General features: G+C 34.9%; 1 protein-coding gene across 1 annotated transcript in view; it reads left to right on the forward strand.

Annotated features, from left to right (window-relative positions):
- The window catches only part of ANKRD34B (ankyrin repeat domain 34B), a 45,930-nt gene extending 19,278 nt beyond the window's left edge, over positions 1-26,652 (forward strand). The window contains 3 exon segments of the mRNA XM_074200036.1: positions 16,674-16,715; positions 22,605-23,975; positions 23,977-26,652. Coding sequence (XP_074056137.1) covers positions 22,626-23,975; positions 23,977-24,186 — 1,560 coding nt within the window. The 5' untranslated portion in view covers positions 16,674-16,715; positions 22,605-22,625 and the 3' untranslated portion in view covers positions 24,187-26,652.

Raw genomic sequence — 26,652 nt, forward strand, 5'->3', positions numbered from 1 at the left:
AACATGCCAATTCTTTATTTCCAGTGACATAAAACTGGGAAATATGGAAACAGTAAAATGCACACTATTTAGGGACTAAAAAATCCCTCACTAGACCTGATTTCACTGATATAAATATTCCCTCCCTTGCTGCCCATCTCAATCATAAAACACCAAGCTAGAGTTGGAAGAGTCATTAGCTACTTTCCTCATTTTGCAAGTGAAAAACTGGAAGCCCCATCAGGTTAGGTGACTCATCTAGGCTCTAGGAGAGGCAGAATTCATGTTCATTCTCTTATCTTCTCTGATTCTTGCCTCTGTTAACCCTTGAAACCTTCCTTCTAGGTCTTTTTTTTCCTTAACTTTTTTTTTTAGGTTTTTGCAAGGCAAATGGGGTTAAGTGGCTTGCCCAAGGCCACACAGCTAGGTAATTATAAAGTGTCTGAGACCAGATTTGAACCCAGGTACTCCTGACTTCAAGGCTGGTGCTTTATCCACTATGCCACCTAGCTGCCCCTTTCCTTAACTTTTAATAGGTATCAGTGCAAGACTGAGGTTGTCCATTTATAATCTCTTGCTCTCTCTACATGACTGGTCCACCTCCCTTTCCTGTATTCTGATAGTCCATTGTCCATTTAGATCTATTTTAAATATTATATCTGTTCTTTCAGTCTAAATTCTTTGTTCATTTTCAGGTTATCATATTCAGTAATTATCAAACACTTCAGATTTTAAAAAGAGACACATTTGTATATTGGGGTAAAAACTTGTGCCCCTGGCTCATCATTATGGAACAGATTAAGTTTGGATGCAGTTCCATTCTTATACCCCCAAGTTAAGCATTACTTTTCTACTTTCAAGTCAAACTGAGAAAGGTGGGTCAATGACATGCTGTCAAAGATCCATATTTCAGAACATTATGTTTGTCTGAGAAATTTTAAGTTAAGGTCACTTGTGGCACAACATGCTTCTATCCAAAGAATGTGCTTGCCCAGGAACAATTAGCTCTTAAAAGTTCATTACTCCAAAGCAGTTCATTTTAAAAATAATTGCCAAGGATGGAAATATTTTTAAATATATTTTTATTAAAGATATTATTTGAGTTTTACAATTTTCCCCCAATCTTGCTTCCCCCCCCCACCCCTACCCCACAGTCTTTACTTTGTTTCCATGTTGTATCTTGATCCAAATTGGGTGTGATGAGAGAGAAATCATATCCTTAAAGAGAACAGAATTCTCAGAGGTAACAAGATCAGACAATAAGATATCTGTTTTTTTTTTTTCTAAATTAAAGGGAATAGTCCTTGTACTTTGTTCAAACTCCACAGCTCCTTATCTGGATACAGATGGCACTCTCCTTTGCAGACAGCCCAAAATTGTTCCCAGTTGTTGCACTGATGGAATGAGCAAGTCCTTCAAGGTTGAACATCACTCCCATGTTGCTGTTAGGGTGTACAGTGTTTTTCTGGTTCTGCTCAAAGGGTGGAAATATTTTTTAAGAAAGCAAAACTGAGTTTAAATTTCTATGTCTTTTCTAAATTTATTTTATTTTCATTTGAATAATTTCATTCTTTATTTGATAGCTTGGTCACTGTCACTGAATTTCCTATTCAAAAAAAGGAAAAAATGTATGTACCTTGTTTCCCAAAACCAAAAAGAATATAGGAAAATTCATGATTACAGAATAGTTGTTAGAAAGTGATATTTGATGTTACAAAATAGGGGTGGCTAGGTGGTGGTACAGTGCATACAGCACCACCCTGCAGTCAGAAGGACCTGAGTTCAAATTTAGCCTCAGATACCCAACACTTAACTAGTTGTGTGACCTTGGACAAGTCACTTAACCCTGATTACGTAGTATCCAGAGCCATCTCCAATCATCCTGATTCATATCTGGCCACTGGACTCAGGCAGCACTGAAGGAGACTTAGCACAGCAACTCCCTCACTCAAACCCAATTCACTTGCTTGTGGTGGCATCACCTCCATGCTGTCATAGTCCTCTTTGCAAGCAATGCACTATGGCATCAGGAAAAATAGTGAGTTTTCTGTAGAGTTGATGTAAAGATCAAATGAAATCATATTTGTAAGGTAACATGTCTGGCACATAGCAGTTGACATATAAATACTGACTTCCTCTGCCCTTTCTTGCATTTTCATTCGATAATGGGTCATTAAAATTCTCCAGTTCAACTCAATACATATTTATTAAGTACAAATTGTGTGCAAGGCACTATATCAGACAGAGATTTAAAAATAAAAACAAAATCAAAAAACAAGTTATTGCCCTTAAGGAATTGTTACACTACTACTAATAAATTATTTGACTCAATCAACCAACCAGTTTAGGAATTAATCACTTCCTCTGTGCCAGCAAGTAGACTAGGTCCTGGGGATAAAAATGCAAAGATTGAAACAATCTTTCCTCAAAAGGAGCTAACAACATTCTTTTGGATGAGATATTAAATAGTTATTTAAATATATGTAGAATAAATAGAAAGAGAATAATGCATGATAGTTAAATCTAAGGTATTTAGGAAAAGAGGCAACTATTACTTTAGGAGCTCCAGAAAAGCTCCTTGTAGATCTCAAGTTGAAAGGCAAGGAAACAAAGCTTCTTGTAATCAGCTGGAGATTAATCAGAATTGATGATAAAGATGTTAATGGAAATGTGAGTTGATTCACAAGCATCTTTTATTTACACCGAATTTTTCAGAAAGCATTTCTGTAAAACAAAAGACTAGTAAGAGTTTAGAAATCATTTCAAAATTCAAATCAAAATAGATTTTTTTCCATGAAACTAAAGGATTATAGATGCTGATTCCAAACAATTTTTTCAAGAGATTTGACTTTGTAAGAGGTGCCATTGCTTTGAAAAGTCACTACATGTTATGAGGTAGATAAGAAAAAGGAACAAGTGCTACTAGAATAAATATTCCTAAACCTTGAATTCAGCATTCACAAATTTCTCATGGTGGGGCAAATGATTCGCACTTTGAGAGACACTATATTAAATGTATTTGAGGAAGTTCATAGTTGAAAAGAAACTTTAAATTCTTCTAAATATCAATTGAAGTTACATAAATGAGTGGGAAAATTACTTCAAGTAATCTTTTTACCTATGAATGGGGATATTTAATGTGAGCTACCATATTAGAAGTTTCTTTGGGATAGATATACATTCTAAGAAAAAAAGAGTACCTAGGGAGATCAATTGAATTATCTGGAAATCAAACAAAAATAGATATAATGAGATAATGAGATTTCTGCTTGTGGGTTGTGCTTCTGTGTGCATTATGGGTGGCAATTGTTGTTGTGGTTTAGTCATTATTCAATCGTGTTTGAGTCTTTGTGATCCTTTTTAAGATTATCTTGGCAAGGATAATGGAGTGGTTTGCATTTCTTCTTTTGACAGCTGAGGAAACTAAGACAAACAGGATTAAATGACTTGCCCAGGGTCACAACATTAGTAATTGTCTAAGGCTGAATTTGAACTCAGAAAAATTTGTCTTCCTGACTCCAGGTCTAGCACAACATTTCACAATGCTCCCTAACTCTTGCTTATTCATGATTCTTCTTCTATCCATAAATATGACAGGTAATATGTTCTTTGTTCTTATAATTTATTGTGGTATCTCTATTTATGTCTAAATCATATATCCATTTTGACATTCTCCTGGTAAAGGGTGTAAGATATTGCCAGACTGCTTTCCAGTTTTCCCAACAACTTTTTACCAAAAAGTGAATTCTTATCCCCAAAACTTAAATCTTTATATTTACCCAATACTCAGTCATTATAGGCATTTACTGCTGTATATTGTATATCTATTCTATCCACTGATCCATTCTATTCCTTAGCCAGTATCAGATGGTTTTGATAATTATCACCTTATAATAAAAAGATCTGATACTGCTAGACCTCCTTCCTTTGCATTTTTCAATTAATTTTTCACTATTTTTGACCTTTTGTTCTCCCAAATGAATTCTGTTATTATTTTTTCTAGCTCAATAAAATAGTTTTTTGTAATTTAATTGAGATGGCACTGAATACTTGGCCTACCCATAAATAATTAAAATTAAATTTGACTTTATTTGTATGTATAATGTTGTATAATGATGTTCATAAGGTTCCTGAATTTATTTTTTTCTTTTTTTATTTGTTTATTTTGAATTAAAGATATTATTTGAGGTTTACAATTTTCTCCCAATCTTGCTTCCCTCCCCCCACCCCCACCCCACAGATAGCACTCCGTCAGCCTTTACTTTGTTTCCATGTTGTACCTTGCTGCAAATTGGGTGTGATGAGAGAGAAATCATATCCTTAAAGAGAACAGAATTCTCAGAGGTAACCAGATCAGACAATAAGATATCTGTTTTTTTTTTCCCAAATTAAAGGGAATAGTCCTTGTACTTTGTTCAAACTCCACAGATCCTTATCTGGATACAGATGGCACTCTCCTTTGCAGACAGCCCAAAATTGTTCCCAATTGTTGCACTGATGGAATGAGCAAGTCCTTCAAGGTTGAACATCACTCCCATGTTGCTGTTAGGGTGTACAGTGTTTTTCTGGTTCTGCTCATCTCACTCAACATCAGTTCATGCAAAACCCTCCAGGTTTCCCTGAAATCCCGTCCCTCCTGGTTTCTAATAAAACAATAGTGTTCCATGACATACATATACCACAGTTTGCTAAGCCATTCCCCAATTGAAGGACATTTACTGGATTTCCAATTCTTTGCCACCACAAACAGGGCTGCTATAAATATTTTTGTACAAGTAATGTTTTTACCCTTTTTCCGCATCTCTTCAGGGTATAGACCCAGTAGTGGTATTGCTGGGTCAAAGGGTATGCACATTTTTGTTGCCCTTTGGGCATAGTTCCAAATAGCTCTCCAGAAGGGTTGGATGAGTTCACAGCTCCACCAACAGTGTAGTAGTGTCCCAGATTTCCCACATCCTTCCTCATCATACTGGCCAGTCTGAGAGGTGTGAGGTGGTACCTCAGCGAAGCTTTAATTTGCATTTCTCTAATAATTAATGATTTAGAGCATTTTTCATATGGCTATGGATTGCTTTGATCTCCTCATCTGTAAATTGCCTTTGCATATCCTTTGACCATTTGTCAATTGGAGAATGGCTTTTTGTTTTAAAAATATGACTCAGTTCTCTGTATATTTTAGAAATGAGTACTTTGTCAGAATCATTAATTGTAAAGATTGTTTCCCAATTTACTATTTTTCTTTTGATCTTGATTACATTGGTTTTATCTGTACAAAAGCTTTTTAATTTAATGTAATCAAAATCATCTAATTGGTTTTTAGTGATGTTCTCCAACTCTTCCTTAGTCATAAACTGTTCCCCTTTCCATAGATCTGACAGGTAGACTAGTCCTTGATCTTCTAATTTACTTATAGTATTGTTTTTTATGTCTATGTACTGTAACCATTTGGATCTTATCTTGGTAAAGGGTGTGAGGTGTTGGTCTAATCTAAGTTTCTTCCATATTAACTTCCAATTATCCCAGCAGTTTTTATCAAAGAGGGAGTTTTTATCCCAGTGGCCGGACTCTTGGGTTTATCAAATAGCAGATTACTATGCTCCTCTCCTGCTTTTAAACCTAGTCTGTTCCACTGGTCCAACACTCTGTTTCTTAGCCAATACCAAACAGTTTTGATGACTGATGCTTTATAATATAATTTTAGATCGGGTAGTGCTAAGCCACCTTCGTTTGCATTTTTTTTTCATTAAGCTCCTGGCAATTCTTGACTTTTTATTTCTCCATATGAATTTACTTACAATTTTTTCTAACTCATTAAAGTAATTTTTTGGAATTTTGATTGGTAGGGCCCTAAACAGATAGTTTAGTTTTGGTAGAATTGTCATTTTTATTATATTAGCTCTCCCTATCCATGAGCAGTTGATATTTGCCCAGTTATTTAAATCTGATTTAATTTGTATGAGAAGTGTTTTATAATTGTTTTCAAAAAGATTCTGAGTCTGTCTTGGCAAATAGACTCCCAAATATTTTATATTGTCTGAGGTTACTTTGAATGGGATTTCTCTTTCTAGCTCTTCCTGCTGTTTCTTGCTAGACATATATAGAAAAGTTGAGGATTTATGGGGGTTTATTTTATAACCTGCAACTTTGCTAAAATTGCTAATTGTTTCCAGTAGTTTTTTAGATGATTTCTTGGGATTCTCTAGGTAGACCATCATGTCATCTGCAAAGAGTGAGAGTTTTGTCTCTTCCTTCCCAATTCTAATTCCTTTAATTTCTTTTTCTTCTCTAATTGCTGATGTTAACACTTCTAATACAATATTGAATAGTAGTGGTGATAATGGGCACCCTTGTTTCACCCCTGATCTTATTGGGAATGCCTCTAGCCTCTCCCCATTGAATATAATTCTTGTTGATGGTTTCAGATAGATACTGCTAATTATTTTAAGGAACAGTCCATTTATTCCTACACTCTCTAGTGTTTTTAATAGGAATGGATGCTGTATTTTGTCAAAAGCTTTTTCAGCATCTATTGATATGATCATATGATTTCTGATAGGTTTGTTATTGATATAATTGAGTATACTAACAGTTTTCCTAATATTGAACCAACCCTGAATTCCTGGAATAAATCCTACTTGATCATAATGTATTATCCTAGTGATGACTTGTTGTAGTCGTTTTGCTAAGATTTTATTTAGGATTTTTGCGTCTATATTCATCAGGGAAATAGGTCTATAATTTTCTTTCTCTGTTTTAACTCTTCCTGGTTTAGGTAACAGTACCATATTGGTTTCATAGAAAGAGTTAGGCAGAGTTCCATCTTTCCCTATTTTTCCAAAAAGTTTATGCAGGATTGGAACCAATTGTTCCTTAAATGTTTGGTAGAATTCACTTGTGAATCCATCAGGCCCTGGAGATTTTTTTTTAGGGAGTTCAATAATGGTTTGTTGAATTTCTTTTTCTGAGATAGGGTTGTTTAGGTATTTAATCTCTTCTTCATTTAACCTGGGCAACTTATATTTTTGTAAATATTCATCCATTTCACTTAGATTATCAAATTTATTGGCATAGAGTTGGGCAAAATAATTTCGAATTATTACTTTAATTTCCTCCTCATTGGTGGTAAGTTCACCTTTTTCATTTATGATACTAGCAATTTGGTTTTCTTCTTTCTTTTTTTTAATCAAATTGACCAGAGGTTTATCAATTTTATTGATTTTTTCATAATATCAATTTTTGGTTTTATTTATTAATTCAATAGTTTTTTTGCTTTCAATTTTATTAATTTCTCCTTTAATTTATATATATATACTATATATTATATATACATATTATTTATATATATATCATATATATAGTATATATATATACTATATATATATATAATATATAATCTTCTTATGTTCTCATTTTCCTTCTAATTTGGTATTTGATTGGGGATTTTTGATTTGTTCTTTCTCTAATTTTTTTAGTTGCTTGTTTAGTTTATTGATGTCTTCTTTCTCCAATTTATTCATATAAGCATTTAGAGCTATAATATATCCCCTGAGAGTTGCTTTGAATGAATCCCATAGGTTTTGGTATGTTGTTTCATTATTATCATTATCTAGGATAAAATGGTTAATTCTTTCTATAATTTGTTTTTTGTCCCACTCATTTTTTAAAATGAGGTTATTCAGTTTCTTAAAATGAGGTTCCTGAATTTATTTTGGCAAGTATATTCCCAGATATTTTTATTTTCTACAGTTATGTTAAATGAACTATCTTATTCTCTCTTCATGCATGACTTTGTGGTGATATATAGAAATGCTGATGATTTATATGGGTTTGTTTTATATCCTACTACTTTGTTAAAATCATTGTTTCAACTAGCTTTTTAGTTGAATCTCTAAGATTTCCCAAGGATATCATCATATTTTCTGTTAAAAGGGATAGTTTTATTATGTCTTTGTCCATTTTGATTTCTCCAATTTTTTCAATTATTATTGCTATTGCCAGCTATTGCTAGTGCAATATTTAATAATATTGATAATAATGGCCATCCTTGTTTCACTCTGTAACTTATTGGAAAGGCTCCTAAGTTCATCATTAAAGATAATTCTTGCTGATAGTTTTAGGTAGCTGGTTCTTATTTTTTTAAGGAAAAATCCATTACTGCCTCTTCTTTTAACTGTTTTTAAAAGGAATAAGTGCTATATTTTGTTAAATGCCTTTTCTGCATCTATTGATACAATCATGTGATTTTTATTCCTTCTTTATTGACATGATCAGTTATGTTAATTGTTTTCCTTATATTGAACCAGCCTTGCATTCTTGGTATAAATCCCCCTTGGTTATAAAGTATAATCTTTGTGATATATTATTTTTGTCTCTTAATGTCTTATTTAGAATTTTTGCATCAATATTCATTAGTGAAATTGGCCTATTATTTTCTTTCTATGTTTTTGCTCTTCCTGGTTTAGGTATCAGAAGAATATTTGTTTCATAAAAGGAGTTTGGTTGGACTCTGATTTTGGAGTTCAGATAATTTATTTAATAATGAAATTAGCTGATCTTTAAATGTTTAGTAGAACTCATTTGTAAATCTATCTGGTCCTGATGCTTTTTCCTTAGGAAGCTCATTTATGGTCTGTATGATTTCTTTTTCTAAAATAGGTTATTTAGATATTCTATTTCTTCTTCTCTTAATCTAGACAGTTTCTGAAAGTATTCTTCCATTTAATTTGAATTGTTAAATTTATTGGCATTGAGCAAAATAACTCTCCCTAATTACTTTCATTTCCTCTTAGTGGTATATACATTTTTTTTTCATTTTTAATTCTAGTGATTTGGTTTTCTTTTCTCTCTTTAATCATATTAATGAATGATTTATATTTTTATTAATTTCTTCATAAAACTAGTCACAAGTTTTAATTATTAGTTTAATAGTTTTCTTAATTTTAATTTTATTAATCCCAACCTTTAATTTTCAGGATACTCAATTTGGTATTTAATTTGAGATTTTTAATTTATTCTTTTTCTTATTTTTTTAATTGAATACTCTATTCATTGATCTACTCTTTCTCCATTTTATTGGTGCAAGCATTTAGAGATAAAAATTTTCCCCTGAATACTGCTTTTGCAGCATCCCATAAGTTTTTTTTTAGGTTTTTTTTCAAGGCAAATGGGGTTAAGTGTCTTGCCCAAGGTCACTTGGCCACTTGATGTGTTGTCTCATTATTATCATCATTCTCTTTAATACATTTATTTATAGTTTCCATGATTTATTCTTTAATACATTCATTCTTTAAGACTAGGTTATTCAATCTATGTTTCCATGGTCCTTTATTGAATATAATCTTTATTGAATTGTGATCTGAAAAGAAGACATTTAATATTTCTGCTTTTCTGCATTTAACTCTAAAGTTTTTGTGGTCTACTGTATAGTCAATTTTTGTAAAGATAATGTATACCACTGAGAAAGAGGTATTTTCCTTTCTATCCCATTTAATTCTCTCCTACATATCTATCATATCTAGTTTATCTAAGATTCTAGTCACCTCCTTGTTCCTTTCTTATTTATTTTTTCTTAGATTTGTCTAGTTCTGCTCATTATAGTTTTGCTTTATTTTTCCATCTGTAATTCATTTAGCTTTTGCTTTAAAAATCTGGATACTATAGCATTTGGTGCATCTATGTTTATATTGACATTACTTCATTATCTATAGTACCTTCATTCTCAAAGAAGATCAGGACATCAGGGTTGCCATGACAAAGCACATGAATTGAATTTGATAAGGAGGGCTGTGCTAAGTCACCAGCTTCTTTTTCTCTCTAGAGTCATCTGAATCTAGTGGTCAGAAAGTGAGACTGGTGACTTAGCATAGCATTTCCCTCACAAATCCAGTTCATGTGCTTGTCATGGCAGAACCTTCTTGATGTCATGGTCTTCAAAAATGAAGGGCAAATGTAATCATCTGTAGTACCCTGATGAAGTTTCATGATGCAGTACATAATGTTGTTTCCCTTTTTATCTTTTTGTAATCAAATCTTTTTTAGCTTTAACTTTGAGATCATGCTTTTTTTTTTACATCAAGTGAAGTATAATAAATTATACTCCAGTCCTTTATTTTTACTCTGCGTGTTTTGTATTTTTGATGTTGTTTCTTATCAGTAATATATTATTAAGTTCTGGTTTTTGATCCATTCTATCATTTGTTTCCATTTTATGGGTGAGCTCATCCCCTTCACATTTAAAATTATAATTGCTAGTTTTATTTCTCTTCTATTTTTCCTCATTGCTTATTCCTTCTCTTTCCCTCTCATTTTTAACCCTATCCCTCCTCAGAAATCTAATTTACTTCTGACCACTGCCTCCCTAATTTACTTAACCTTCTAAAAGTTTCTCCCTTATACTTTCCTCCTGTTTATTAATCTGAATACCCTTCTAAGTTGTCCTCCTTGTGTTATTCTCTTGCTTTCCTGTTGTTCTGTAAATTAAGAAATTTAAGCCCTACTAAATGTATATCATATTCCTTCTTTAATAAGTTCTGATGAGAATGTTTCCTATATTACCCACTCTTTGCCAATTCTCTCTTCTATTGAAACAGTTCTTCTATTCATACCTCTTTTGTATGAGGTAGTTGCTCCATTTTACCTCTCCCTATCCAATTTTATTTTTGGGGATCATCTCATTATATTTAACTAAACTTAAAGCCTTCTATCTATGTATGCTCTTTATAACTACTGTAGCAATTATAGCTTTCTTAAAATTTACCAAAATCATTTTTCCATATAAGAAGTAAATAGTTTAATTTTATTAAAGTCTTTATAATTAGTCTTTCATGTTTATCTTCTTATGTGTCTTCTGATTCTTTTTTTATTTTTTTATTAACATTTTATTTGTTTTCCAATTATATACAATAGTATTATCTACCTATCTTTTTTATAAGGTTTTGAATTTTACAATTTCCCCCTTCCCTCCCCCGCCCCAAAAGGCTGTCTGATAGTCTCCATAGTTTCCATGCTACACATTGATCGAAATTGAATGTGTTATAAGAGTAAACAACCCCCCCCCCCAAAAAAAGAAGAAAAACCTCAAGCATAGGGAGAGAAAAAAATGTACTTCATTCTGTGTTCAGATTCCAATGGCTCTGTCTCTGGGGTAAGTTGCTTTCTTTATCATAAGTCCACCTGAGAAGTTGATTCAATATTTTTCCCACAGTTGCTATTACTAGCTGTACCTCCACTCTATTTCTCCCCACTCTCATTTATTCTATTCTCTTTCTCCTTTCATCCTGGCGCTGTCCAAAAGTGTGTTGTATCTGAGTAACCTCTTTCTCCATCTTCCCTCTCTTTTATCACCTCTTCCCCCCTTCCCTCCCCCCCCCCCCCATTCCCCCTTATCCCGTCTCTTTCTTCTGATTTTTCTCTAGGGTAAGATAGATTTCCTCACCCTATTAAGTGTGTATGTTATTTCCTCTCTGAGCCATTTCTGATGAGAATGAAGGCTTACTCATTCCTCCTTATTTCCACTCCATTGAAAAAGCTTTTTCTTGACTCTTATGTGAAATTTCTTAGCTTCTTCTTCATTTCCTTTCGCTTCCTCCCAAAACTTTCCTTTATCACCTATTGACTCCATCTTTTTACTCTATTATACCATTATATTCCTCTCCTTCCTGTGCTCTATCTACATATGCTCCTTCTAACAGCTCTTATAAATGAGAAAGTTCATGAGTTATCAAGATCTTCTTCCCATGCAGGAATACAAACAGTTCAAAATCATTAAGCTTCTCATAGTTAGTCTCTCTCTTCCACTCCCTCTATGGTTCACCAGAGTACTGCACTTGGAGATCAAACTCTCTGTTCAGCTCTGGTTGTTTCAGTAGGGAAGTTTGAAAGTCCCCTGTTTTATTGAAAATCCATCTTTTCCCCTGAAAGAGGATGTTCAGAGCTGCTGGGTCATTGATTCTCAGTTGTAAACCAAGATCTTTTACCTTCCAGAATATCATATTCCAATCCCTATGAGCCCTTAATGTAGATGCTGCCAGATCCTGTGTAATCCTGACTATGGAACCTCAGTAGTTGAATTGTTTGTTTCTGGAAGCTTTTAGAATTTTCTCTTTGATTTGGCAATTTGGGAATTTGGCTATAATATTCCTGAAAGTTTTTCTTTTTGGGATCTCTTTCAGGAAGTGACCAGTGAATTCTCTTGATTTCTATTTTACCCTCTGCTTCTAGGATCTCAGGGCAATTTTGCTGTATTATTTCTTGGAAAATGAAGTCTAGGCTCTTCTTCTGATTGTGGTTTTCACATAACCCAATAATTTTAAAATTATTTCTTCTGGGTCTATTTTTGAGGTCAGTTGTTTTTCCAATGAGATATTTCACATTTTCTTCTATTTTTGGCTTTTTTTGTAAGACTTTTATTTCTTCCTGATTTCATTCTGTGTTTTAAGCGAGTTATTTTCTTAAGAGAGTTTTTTTATCTCCTTTTCCAGCTGGTCAATTCTGCTTTTTAAGGTATTCTTGTCCTCATTTGTCTTTTGTTTTGCTTTTTTTCCCATTAGGTCTAAACTGGTTTTTAACATATTATTTTCTTCAGTATTTTTTTGTACATTTTTCATCAAGCTTTTGATTTGGTTTTCATGAATTTTCTGCATCACTCTCATTTCTCCTCCCAATTTTTCCTCCATCTCCCTTAATTGCTTTTCAAAGTCTTTTTTTGAGCTCATCCATAGTCTGAGCCCATTTTCTATTTCTCTTGGAGGTTTTGGATATGGAAGCTTCAATTTTGTTGTCATCTGAGTATGTGTTTTGATCTTTCATGGGACTAAAATAATTCTCTATAGTCACATTCTTCTTTTTCTGTTGTTTACTCATTTCCTCAGCCCAGGACAGCACCTCCAAGGCTTTGGGTTGTTTTTTGAGGGGACACCCCACTGGGATTTTTATTCCTTCAAGGTCTTATGCTCTCTTGCCTTTTGCTTTGATATGTAGATAGACCCATACTTCCCTCTGCCTTGGACCCATAAGGAGGATCCTGCTGTCTTAGTATGGAAGCCCAAACTGCAGCCTGGATATGAGTGTAGGCAAACAGCAGAATCCTACCCCAAGGGAGAGCAGAGAAATCTCTGCAGACTTCCCTTATGGTCTCTGAGGGTGCAGGCTGCTTTCTCCAGATTCTCACTGCAGGTTCTACAGTCGGTGCTCCTCATTCCACACTCATTCTGGTGTCTCAGAGTTCTTTCCCCTCCCCTTCAAGCTGTTGCCAGTGATTTCTGGGCTGCACTGTGGACAGGGCTTTTTTCCAACCCCTGATTCTGGTGAAACACACCTTTCCCATGGAACTTCTAAGTTCTCTTGGACTGGGAAAATGTGTCACTCAGTTTTTCTGTGGATTCCGCCCCTCTGAATTTTGGTTAGAGTCATAATTTTGGCTTTTGGAGTTTGGGGGGGAAGGAGTTCCCAGGAAATGCTGCCTTCACACTGCCATCTTGGCTCTACACCTCCTCTGATTCCTGTAAGTCAAATTTCCCCTTCAGTTCTGATCTTTTCCTCAGGAATACCTAAAAGTCCTTTAGTTCATTAAATATCTATTTTTTCCTTGCAGGATTACACTAAACTTTGCTTAGGTAACTCTTGTTGTAAACCCAGCTCCCTTGCTCTTCAAAACATTTTATTCTGCATCTGTCAGGTTTTTTTTTTACTATAGAAGCTGCTAAATCTTGTGTTATCCTGACTAGAGTTCCACAATAATTAAATTGCTTCTTCCTAATTTCTTGGAATATTTTCTCCTTGATATGGGAGCTTTGAAACTTAGATATAATGTTCCTGTGTATTTTCATTTTGGGTTCTCTTTTAGGCAGTGATCAGTGGTTTGTTTTTTTAAATTTCTGTTTTACCCTCTATTTCTAGAATTTAAGGACATTTTTTCTTAGTAATTTCTTAAAGGATAGAATGTAGACTTTTTTAATAATAACTTTCAGGTGATGTAACAATTCTATTATCTCTCCTCATTCTGTTTTCCATGTCATTTGTTTTTCTGAGATGGTTCACATTCTCTTTTTTTAAATTTTTAAAATTTTATTTTTTTTGATGCCATATGAAGTCATTAGCTCCCCCTTGCCCAATTCTAAGTTTTAAGGAATTATTTTCTTTGGTAAGTTTTTAGATATTTTTCCCAATTGGTTTTCTTATCATAAATTTCTTGCTATTCTTGAATTATTCATTTCTTTTTCCAATTTTTCCACAACCTCTCTCATTTGATTTTTAAAGTCTTTCTCAAGCTCTTCCAAGAACTCTTTTTGAGTTTGTGACCATTTTACATTATTCTTTGAAACTTTAGAGGAAATTGTTTTGTTTTCTTTTGAGTCTGAACCCTGATTTTCTCTCTCACCAGAATAACTACCTATGACCAGGCTCTTTCTCAGTTTTTTCCTTTTTTTTAAAAATAATCTCTTTCTTGTTTGTTAAATTTATGTTAGAGTTGGGTTTTGCTCCTAGGTATGGGGGGATAATACCAAGGCTTCAGTTTTTTCATGCTGTTGTTTTCTGAGCCCTATCTGTGAATCTTTGGCCTACTGATTTTTTCAGTGTTTTACAATCCAGGACTAGGTGTGGGGGCAGCTAGGTGCCGCAGTGGATAGAGCACTGGTCCTGGAATCAGGAGGATCTGAGTTCAAATCTGGACTCAGACACTTAATAATTACCTACCTGTGCAACCTTGAGCAAATCACTCAAACCCCATTGCCTTAAATAAATAAAAATTTAAAAAAAAGACTAGGCATGATTACTTCTCATGCCTTGGTCTAGAAGTGATCTCAGGTACTCCTCTCTGCCCCTGAGCCACAGCAAGGGTCCCTAGAATCATTAGGTGGCTGCAAGTATCAACTAGCCCCTCTGCCACAGAACTCAAACAAGGTACTCTGCTCTTCCAGTGACCACAGCCGGTAATGGTCCTCCCCTCTGCATCATTATCACCAGCTTGTGCTTCCCAGTCCTCACCCACAGTCACAGTCTTGGATCTTATTTGATCAGTGTTTTTTGGCCCCATATCTAACACCAGAAGAGGGCCCTTACAAACTCCCCTGATCAGTCACCCATCTCCAACATCCTCAATGGTGTAACTTCAGAAACTACCAGTCCAGCTACTCCAAGGCTTGCTATTTGTAGACTCAGTTATGGCTCTACTTCAATAAGGCCAGATTCTCACCTTGGGAGGTAAGATCTTTCCTAAATACCTCCCAAATTGTCTTAGTCTTTACCCCAATTTAATTTTTTCTATCAGTTTAAAATTTACATTGAGGTATTATTTTAAGTTATTTGTGGGGGAATATGGGAGAACCAGGTGGTTTCCTACCTTATTCCACCATCTTACCACAATTTCCTCACTTGTTCCTTCTATTCAATTAATCATCTTTTATTACTGAAATTACAGCAACTACTGTAAAAATCCTTATTCCTCTTAGTATATTATAATACGTTTGTGGGTTATTAAATTTTAATGGTGTTACCACTTCATCCTGCCAAAGAATTTCTAATACAATGACAAACAGCACACCCAGTCTATTCTACAGTCACTGTAAAAAAAATTAGACAGGGCATTTCCAAATCACTGTACCTCTCCAAGGACTTTGTGGGCCAGTGTTGGTGGTTGAAAATAGGCAGCTGTATTTTGGCATGAGTACTGCCAAGATTTCAGATCAACTATGTGGATGAATAATGTTCCCAGGAAGCACTGGTAAGCCCAGTTCCTTGGAATTTTAAAGTTCTACTGAACTGAAATTAGAACTCAATGGAGGTTCATTAATTTGATGAAGATATGATAATTTTCTGTGATTCTGTAGTATAGCATTCCTCCAAAGCTATATGTTAAATTTTCATTGTGAGCATTTACAACTCAGAAATAAGTAAATGCTACAAATGCTACAATGGTACAAATGAGTTATTATGTTATTGATTGTCTAGTCTTAAAAAGCCATTGTAACATGTTAATAGTGCATATTAAACATAAAAGTGTGTCAACCATATATCCCTCCCCCTCAGAACATCTATTGTTAAACATTCATCTTTCCCCATACTCTAGAAAATTTAAAAATTATTTCAATAACAGTCATAGAAACTGAAGCTAATCTCAAACCCCACACTAAGGGTAAAGTAGTACTCACTGTTTGCTCCCTTATGGTCCTACAGAAGAAATAAAATACTGGGTGGCATAATGGATGGTAGGCTAGATTTGGGTATTGAGTTTGAATCCTGCCTTAGACACTTGCTAACTGGGAAATTTCTAATGGGAAGGCTTCATAGCAGAGACGTCTTTTCAGATGGGCTTTGAAGGACTCTAGGCAAGTCATTTAAACCCCCTGTAGCCTTGATTTTCTCATCTGTAAAAATAGATATAATAATGGAATGTACTTCGTAGGTTATATAAATCAAATGAAATAATATTTGTTAAGTATCATATAAATGCATCCATCTTTCACTGGGGGACTTGTATTCTAATGGCAAAGTGCTGCCAGAAAGATACTAACCAGGGTGGGCAATGGAAGGTTTCATGGATGAAGCAGCTTTTGAATTAGTTTTATAGGTTTCAAAAAGTACTTAATTCACAAGGTTATTGAGGGGTCCAGATGAGATAATACATGTACAATACTTCACAAATGTAAAAATGTAATGCCGGTTATATTTTTTGTTATTTTTGTTACTATTATTAGGCAAAGAAAACAAGGGAGAAAGAACGTTCAAGGCATCTCTGGGTAAGGTCATGTTATTTATCTTGTTGATAAATTAATTTACATAGAAAACCAGTTTACTGTCCTGCTCATACGATGGTGGTTTTTTCTTGCTTTGTCATCCTACAGTTTCAATTACAGAGCATTTTTCAGATGTACTGAATTCAGAGTCTATATATGGCTTACATTTAATCAACTTAGTTCAACAAAAATCCAAGAGGAGATCATTTTGTACATCAACTCTGTGGCAGTGGATATGTCAAGTTGAAAATGATTTTAATAGTTTGGTTAGGAAACATACGCACCTGATTAGGTTATTTCATTGAGATTTAAATCAGTATATATTTTCCTGTATGCCTGCTTTGTGCATAGATAGAATAGTGTTGGTGTTGTAGGGGATGTAGAGGAAATAGATGACACCAATTATTTCCTTCAAGTAGTTTATGATCTAGAAACAGTAGGAATAATTGCTTTGGAAAATATTGTGAAAATAAATAACATATGTCATAGCATATATATTGCTTCCTATTAAAGTTGTGGATTAATTTTGTTATATTATCACATTCTAGGGCTAATTTGGTAGTAAATTGATTTTTTTCTGGCTCATTAACACTTTTCTAAAGCAAAAATGAATTCATATGTGTGTGTGTGTGTGTATGTATCTGTTTCTGTCAAAGAAAATATTTTCATTTTCTGTGTGATCCCATTATACTATTGAAGTCTCCTGGAGACCAGGGACTGTCTTTTTTTTTTCTTTCTTTGTATTCCTAATTCATTTGGTCCTTCATTTTTTATTGTTTCCAATTTTTCCCATATGTATCTCTCCCCCTATTAGATTGAAGAGACTTTTTTTGTTTTTTGTTTTGTTTTGTTTTGTTTTTGCAAGGCAATGGGGTTAAGTGACACAGGAGGTGGTCTTTGAACTCAGGTCCACCTGACTCTAGGACTGATGCTCTAATACACTGAGCCACCTGGCTGCCCTTTTCTTTTTTCTTTAATTTGTTTTTATTTATTTAAGGCAAAGGGGTTAAATGACTTGCCCAATGCCACACAACTACGCAATTATTAAATGTCTGAGGCCAAATTTGAACTCAGGTCCCCTGACTTCAGGGCTGGTGCTCTACCCACTGTCCCACCTAGCTGCCCCCCCCCCCCCCCCCATTGCACTACTGAAATGAACATGGGCCAGAGAAATAACTTGGGTTCGGGTCCCAGCCTAGGCAGTGAATGACTATTGGCAAGACTAGTCCCTCAGTTCTCTCTCCTACAAAATGAGATTGGACTGGAGCTTTCTCCTAGTACTAAATTTTCTTTTCACTGTTTAGTCGCTTTAGTTGCTTTAAATCTGCCAAAGATGGAAGTTTAATTTGGACTCAACATTATAGTAACTCCTCTTAGCTAATTAGAAATCTGTTGATACAGCATTAATTTAGGATACTAAGAGGTTGAAAGTGTTTATGAATTAGAATATTAGCATATTTAGAATATTAGAATAATTAGAACATTAGAATATCAATGTTGAAAGGGACTTGAGAGTCTATCTAGTCTAGCCTAAACGTAAATCTACTTGAAAATCTCTCTAAGAAGTCATCCAGACCTCCAATGAACGTGAACATTGCAAATAAATAAGCAAAAAACATTTAGTGAGCCTGGGATGTATCTAGGCCAAGAATCAGGTTTACAAAAATAAAAATGAAAAAGTCCCTGCTCTCAAGATGATTACATTTTACTGGAAGGAAATAGGATGTATATGGAGAATTCAAACAAATACATTTAATTCTTCATGGTCTACTGATTAAGTTTTCACTGAAACATTAGCCTTTCAAACTCCAAAACATTCCTTCAGAAATTACCATGCTTTAGTCCTTCATCTTCTTCTTGAGAATGAGTCCAGGGACAGAAACCCCCTATGACTGCCTCACTGACAATCAGAGAAAGCCTTTAACACCCAGAACCATTCTCGAGGATGAGCTCAGGGGCTCCTTCCAGGATGCCTCTAACCATAAGTGGGGAAGTCTCAAAAATACATTTTAATGATACTTTGGGGTTTACATATCAGTCACTTCCTAATAAATAACTCCTTTAGTATGACCCTTTAAAGGTTAAGCAAAACCAACTGTGATTATTCTTACTTGTAATTGTTATTGATAGCTCATTCAACCAGTTTTTCTTTGTAAATTTCTTTGTTATTCAGGTTTGCCTTCTTACAATAATTACTTCATTATTCATTCAGCCATTTCCCAATGGTCAGACATTTATCATTTCAAGTTTTGCAATATTACAAATATTGTTAATATTTGCTGTTAATCTTTCTGAACATATATATGTATATGTATATACATATATATGTTAACACCAGTTAACAAAATGTCTGGCACATAATAGATATGAATAAATTCTAGTTGCCTAAATGTTTGATTGAACATTAAGAAACAAAGTGTATCTTAATATCATTTTTCTGGAATCAGCATTGATCATTATATTTCATCTCAATTTTATGTAATAAACATTTTATTTTATTTTATTTTAATGATGCCTGGTTTTGGTCATACATTCATTTATAAATATGTCATGTTTCTTCTGCCTCTCACCTGGGGTTTTTCTTGTAAGGAAGTTTACCAAAAAAGAAAACAAAGACAAAAAGAGAAAAGAATTAAGCAAAACTGACCAACACATTGATTGCTTCTGACACAATATACAACATTTTATAAACGTAATTCTTCTCCACCTGCCAAAACCTCTTGAATGAAAAAAGAGACATTCATTTTCTTTCTCTGTGAGCCCAAATTTGGCCATTATAAATTGCATAGCATAATTTTATTTAGAATATTGTAGTCATCATTGTTTTCCTGGTTCTGTTGCTTTATTCTGCAGTTCACAAGTTTCACCAGACTTTTCTTTTCATAATTTCTCATATTGCAATAATACTCAAAATAACATAACATTTATCAAAATAAAAACAAAGACAATTACATTTGTTCTGTATCCCCATTTGGAAACCTTCTGTGCACTTATATTCCTTGCTTTGTTTATAAGAAATCTATATAGTTATAGTCAACATATATTCTGCTTATTCTGTTGATTTTAATGTTGCAGAACTTCAAATATGTCTTTCCAAATTTCTTTGTGTTATTCAGGAGTGCTTTCTTACAATAATTACTTCATTATTTATTCAGCCATTTCCCAATGGTTGGGCATTTATCATTTCAAGTTTTGCAATATTACAAATATTTTTGAACAGGCATATATCCTGTGTTCTTTACAGTAACATCTTTAGGTCCTAGCTCCAACAATAGAATTAGTGGATCAAAGGGTATGATCAGTTTGGCAGTTTATACTCCAAAAAGTTTATTCTAATCCAAAGTACCAGCAGCAATATTATAGTGTTCCCATATTTGTATCCCTACCAACACTGGGGTGTTTTTTTGGGTATTTTAAATAGAAAATTTGATCATTATTATGTGGTATTCAGTTGTTGCTTTTTTGTTTCTCCCTGAGGGTTAGAAAATCTGAATAATTTTTCATATAGCTATAATGTTTTACTAATAACTATATTATGGCATATTTGTTAGAGGACCAATTTTAGAATCAGGAAGTCATGGGTTAACATCCTTCTTTTGACACTGACTAACTATGGTACCTAGGGGTAGAGTAGATAAAGGATTGGACTTGGAGCACCACCAGTTCAAATCTTACCTCAGACATTTATTAGTTATATAATCCTAGACAAGTCACAGCCTCCCTTTCCTTCATGAAGTTTCCTCTTCTGTAAAATGACAGGTTTGGGCTTAATGGCTTTTGAAGAGTCCTTCCAGCTATAGTGAATCCATGAATCTATAAACTATAGACTCAGGGAAGACAATAAGAGTTAGGCAGTTAGAGGACAGCTAGGTGATGCAATAGACAGAGCACCAGCCCTGGAGTCAGGAGTACCTGAGTTCAAATCCAGCTTCAGGCACTTAATAATTATCTAGTTGTGTGACCTTGGGCAAGTCACTTACCCCATTGCCTTGCAAAAATTAAAAAAAAGAAAGTCAAGCAGTTTATCACAGTAACTCTAAGTAATATGAAAGGGACTGATATGAATACACAAAGACAGTTTCTACACCAGGGGTTGTACACACTAGTGGTATCTCAGGTCTGAATTTTCCCTCTCCCCACAAAAATTTCTCCTTCAAAAATTGTTCAGATCCTCTGATTCTTCCTCTCTGAGGTAGAGTGCATCATTCTGAACAACAAATATTTTTCCCTTATAAATCCTCTATGTTCAACCTTTATATGATATATTTACAATATTTTTCTCAATGGTTTCCTCTCCTTTCTTTTTGAGATTACAATTGTTTATAAAAATACTATTTCTTTGTATAACTAAAACAATACTTTTATTAAAAATTTCTTCCATTCGCTTGATATTTTTCTCTTCATAACGGAGACAAATCTATCATAGTTTCCTTCTAGACTTCAAAATATTTAGCTCATTGATTTAGCCTAGTATTGCACATGATATGAAGCATGAATCTAAAGCCATTTTCCTCTCAGTGGTTAGTTAATTTTTCCAAGATTTTATTGAATTTAAATTTTGAATTCTATCCTTCTATGTGTTTATTATTTTTGTTAACAGATGCCTATAATTTCTCCCATACATTAGTTTCTACTTCTAGCTTCTGTGTTGCAATTCAATGATTCTCTTTCTTCCCCCCCCACCCAGTAACAGACTTATAATTATTGTTTCAGAATACATTTAAAAATCCCTTTATATCAAACCCTGGGGAGAGTGAGCTCAGATTTAGTGTGACTGTAGCAAGGTCAGTCAAAAATACAACAGTCACTGGGTGAATGGATATACCACTGAGCTGTGTCCTGAAGGTCTTTCTGTAGAATATCAGAGTAGTTGATTCCCAAACATAACATGAACTCTCTTCTGAGACCTCAGATGACTCACTTTCTTGGCCTTTTGAAGCTCATGAAGTCTTAAGCTACCTACTCTCTTTTCCCTGTAGAAGTGTAAAGAATAAGCATACCAACCACAGAGGCAACAACTCTTGGGCAACATGGGCCTGAGGATTTTCTCTCCATAGAGGATTTAGGCCTTACTGCTTTATTTAAATGGTGGGAAGGGGAAAAAAGTCAGACCAAGAACCTGATCCAGTCTAATGTCTCTTTTGTTTTGTTTTTTTACAAGGCAATGGGGTTAAGTGACTTGCCCAAGGTCACACAGCTAGGTAATTATTAAATGTCTGAGGTAAGATTTGAACTCAGGTCCTCCTGACTCCAGGGTTGTTTATCCACTGTGCCACCTAGCTGCCCTCTAATGTCTCTTTTGGATAAATTCCAATGCCAGCTACTCAACTAATCAGTAATTTGTATGCTCATTATCTGATTAGCAGACCAGAACCCCTCTTACAGAATGTCTTTTGAGGTTCAGGGAGCATTATCCTTCACCAGACCTCTTTGAAGGCTCCCTAATCTTTTCCATTTGGAGGATTATATATCAGCTTCTCCCCTTCTCCATTGCAGTTTATTGCATTTCATGTTATATCAGGAAAGTTAATATGTTGTCTGTAAAAAAAAAAAAAAGAATTTGTATTTCTTAAAGATAGTTACCGGGTCGGCTAGGTGGCATAGTGGATAAAGCACCGGCCTTGGAGTCAGGAGTACCTGGGTTCAAATCCAGTCTCAGACACTTAATAATTACCTAGCTGTGTGGCCTTGGGGCAACCCATTTAACACTATTTGCATATTATGATTCTGTATTCCATTTTGCACAATTCATTTTCATGAAATTTGTTTCATTATCATTCCCTTTATAGTTTTTGTCTCCCTAGAAATTAAGAACTATTGATGAAGAGAATATAAATTGGGACCTTGACTTTGGTTAATATTTTTCATGTTCTTCTCTTGTCACCCCTGCAGTCTGGCTTGGAGAGTTTTGAGATGGATGAAGCCATAGAGCTTTCGAACGATGGAAACTCCCTAATAAAAGCAGTTTACCAAAGCCGACTGCGCCTGACCAGGCTCTTGTTGGAAGGTGGCGCCTACATCAATGAGAGCAATGATCGTGGGGAAACGCCTTTAATGATAGCTTGTAAGACCAAGCATATTGACCACCAGAGTGTCAGCAAAGTCAAAATGGTCAAGTATCTGTTGGAAAAGAATGCTGATCCTAACATACAGGACAAAACTGGAAAAACAGCTTTGATGCACGCTTGCTTAGAGAAGGCAGGTCCTGAAATAGTCACTTTGCTATTAAAAAGTGGTGCCGACTTGAGTTTGCAAGACCACTCGAGTTCCTCAGCCCTAGTTTACGCTATCAATTCAGAGGATAGAGATACCTTGAAGGTTCTCCTCAATGCTTGCAAGGCAAAGGGAAAGGAAGTCATCATCATCACGACAGCCAAGTCTCCTTCGGGGAGGCACACTACCAAGCAGTACTGGAATATGCCTCCTGGGGATATGGAGGAATTTCATTCTCCAACCTCCTGTACTACCCCTTCAGAAATAGAGATTCAGACTTCTTCCTCTCCCCGTTCAAACTCCTCTGAAATGGAAAAGGGGCTTTTTGGCTTTAAAGATCTGGATCTTTCAGATAGCAGTGATGATGCTTCGGAACCAGCTTCCCCCAATAGAAGACCAGCTGCAGTTCACAGTGGAGCTAGGCTGGGCCAGGCTCAACACCTGAATTTAGATCCTTGGATAAAAAGCTCCCCTTCACTCTTGCACCAGAGTAAAGTGGCCTCTTTCCAAGAAGAACTTCAGGATATTACACCAGAAGAAGAATTCTCTCTGAAAGTAAATGGGCTAGCCTTATCCAAGCGGTTTATCACCCGACACCAAAGTATAGATGTCAAAGATGCTGCACATTTGTTAAGGGCCTTTGAACAGGCTGGTTCCAGGAAGCTGTCTTATGATGAGATCCATTCTCAGCCCTTCTTTTCAGAAGGAACTAGTCCCTGCAATGACATGCCTGTGGACCAGGACCCAGAGTCGGCAGCCCAGACAATGTTTGTTTCTACCCTGAGAAGCATCGTCCAAAAGAGGAGCTCGGGAGCAAATCACTATAGTTCGGATTCTCAGCTCACCACTGGTCTCACTCTGCCTACTTCGGAAGATGGAAAAACATTTATAGGCAAGAAAAAAATCCTTTCCCCATCTCCACAGGTGCTGGTGGGGTCCAAGGAATTGCCAGACAATGCACCTCCCGGCCCCCTGAACAGAAGAAATCATGCAATGCTGGAAAGACGGGGTTCGGGGGCCTTCCCACTAGATCACACTGCACAAACCCGGCCAGGGTTTCTCCCCCCCTTTAAATGTGAATTCCCACCCTCTTATCCCAGATAGCAGTGTTAGCAACAAGATTTCCAGTCTCTTTTCTTGTGGACAAAAGATATTCATGCCAACAGTCCCTACCTTTCCCAAAGAGTTCAAAAGCAAGAAAATGTTGTTAAGGAGACAGTCATTACAAACAGAACAAATTAAACAATTAGTAAATTTTTAAAAGATAACAAATAAAACATATTTACATATCTGTGTCTGAAAGAAAGAAGGAGCCTTGAATGGTCATCTAGTCCATCCTCCTTCCTTCAGGGAAGCAGTCAGTAACTCAAAGGGTATCCACTAGGAGTTGAACATTATTTTAGGCACTATGGTAATAATGTAGCCTTAGATAATCAAAACATCTAAATTATCATGTGTCTGTGTGTGTTTGCTAGAGTATCCGTGTGGGTGCTGGTGTCTGTGTATTTGTCTCTGTGAGTGTGTTTCTGTGTGGATGTGGGTGTCTCTGTGTATGTGTGTGTCTCTGAGTGGTGGCGTCTGAGGGTGTCTGTGTATTTGTCTCTGTGTGCGTGTCTCTGTGTATGTGTGTCTCTGAGCGTGGGTGACTGTGTGTCTGTGTATATGTCTCCATGTGGGTGTAGGTGTCTGAGGGTGTATCTGTGTATGCATCTCTGTGTGGGTGTGGGTGTCAATGTGTGTCTCTGGGTGAGTGTGTCTGTTGGTGTGTCGTGTCTGTGTGTCTGTGTGTATCGTGTATGTGTCTCTATGTGGGTATGGGCATGCGTATTGGTAGATCTGTGTCTTTGTGTGGGTATCTCTTGTGTGTATGTCTGTGTATGTGTGCCTATATGTATGTAAATCTCCCAGTGAGGAAACTTTCCACCAATACAGATATACAACTTACCTGTTACTTGCTTAGCATAGTGCTTGGTACCTAGTAGGTGCTAAATAAATTCTTGTTGTCTGACTGACTTTATAGTTAGTTCTTTGAACACTAGGAAATGTGGTGACTTTCCCAGGGTCACCCAGCAGAATGTTTCAGAAGTAGGATTTGAACCCACCTTTTTGTGACTCTCAGACCAGCTCTTCATCCATTATATACACATGGCCTCTCACTACCAATGCAGATCTGAAGGTTCTATTTCTAATTGAACCTTTCACCATCCACATAATAGATATGTTTAATAAACTTCATGTGGTTCACATTTTTATTTAAATAAAAATCAATATAGAAAAAAGATAACATGGTTTTGCTGCATTTCTATAGATTTTTCATATTTACCCAAATATTTTATAACTGTTCAAGTCAATGAATATTAAAGAAGTTTATGTTACCCAAAGTTTAAAAGTAAAACATTGTGACCCTTATAAAATTTTCTGGCTTACCCAAATCATCTTATGGATAAGTAAGAATTCAATGAAAGGAAAACATTAAACATATTATAGGGATACTAATAAATTTATTTTGGGAAATAATATTCATATAATTGTATCACCACAAGAACACTGATCAATGCGGCAAAGTGCTGAAAAAAGATTATAGAATATTTCAATACATACCTCTGTGTGTATGTGTGTATGATTTTTGTCTGAGTTTCTTTCTTTTCCATGCTTATAAACTTCTAAGATCATCAATGGAAATTATCTAAAGATTGTCAATAGTAAACTATAAATATAGTTTTTAAGTTATATAAAATAGCTTAAAGGGTTATTTCCACAGAATTAATTGAGAACAAATTATCTTTAGTTTCTGTTAAGCACTGGCTAAATGTTATTTAGTTTAAATATTGAATATAAGATTATATCTAATTAAGAAACCCAGTAGAAACTTAATAAGACAGTGTACTAAGTGGCTAGAGATTTCATTTTAAATATTTTTATTTCTGATTTGCAATGAAGATAGGCATAGGCATATGTGTCTAGACTTATATGTGAATATACCTAAATTTTATTCAAGCATAGTATTTCCATTCATCTAGTATTTTAGGACCTGGAAATGATTTCCAAACAATATAAAATGAAAACCATTGTTTTCTTATGATTTGGAAATATGACATAAAACACAATTCCTAATCTTAGACACAGTAGTTATATAACAAACTATGAACAAAATTACATAGGACCTGAAAATGTGAATTTAGTATTTGTGGTTCATAGCTCTAGCTCTTTCTCCACATTACTCCAGCATTAACCTAATAGATATTGTGTAGGAAAACAATTCTATATTTCCTAATTCCCAGTTTATGCTGCTTTTTCTTGGTAATTTGATAGAAGCAAGTTGCACTATACATGGTAGTCATTTAGTTGTGTATAGTTGAACATTTAAAGAAAGTAAATATTTAATTGCAGGGGTTACTTGATGTTTCTGTGGATGATTCATATGATCAAAGAAATCTTTTTTGATCCAGACCACTGTTCTAAGGAAATATACCTGTGTTTTTAGATGTTATTGTTGTGGTTGAGTCATTTCAGATGTGTTCAACTTTCCATGACCTTATTTTTGGCAAAAAAAAGCTGGAATGGTTTGTCATTTCTTTCTCCAGATGTTTATACATAGATAAGCCCATTGTTTTACTTTTAAATTCTTAGAGAATTGTTTACTTTTTAGTTTTAAAGATGTACACTGGAAAGAACATGCACATAAACCAGTATACTCTGTAAATAAAAATTTAAAATGTAGTTTTGA

The sequence above is a fragment of the Macrotis lagotis genome, chromosome X, assembly GCF_037893015.1.
Source record: "Macrotis lagotis isolate mMagLag1 chromosome X, bilby.v1.9.chrom.fasta, whole genome shotgun sequence".
NCBI lineage: Eukaryota > Metazoa > Chordata > Mammalia > Peramelemorphia > Peramelidae > Macrotis > Macrotis lagotis.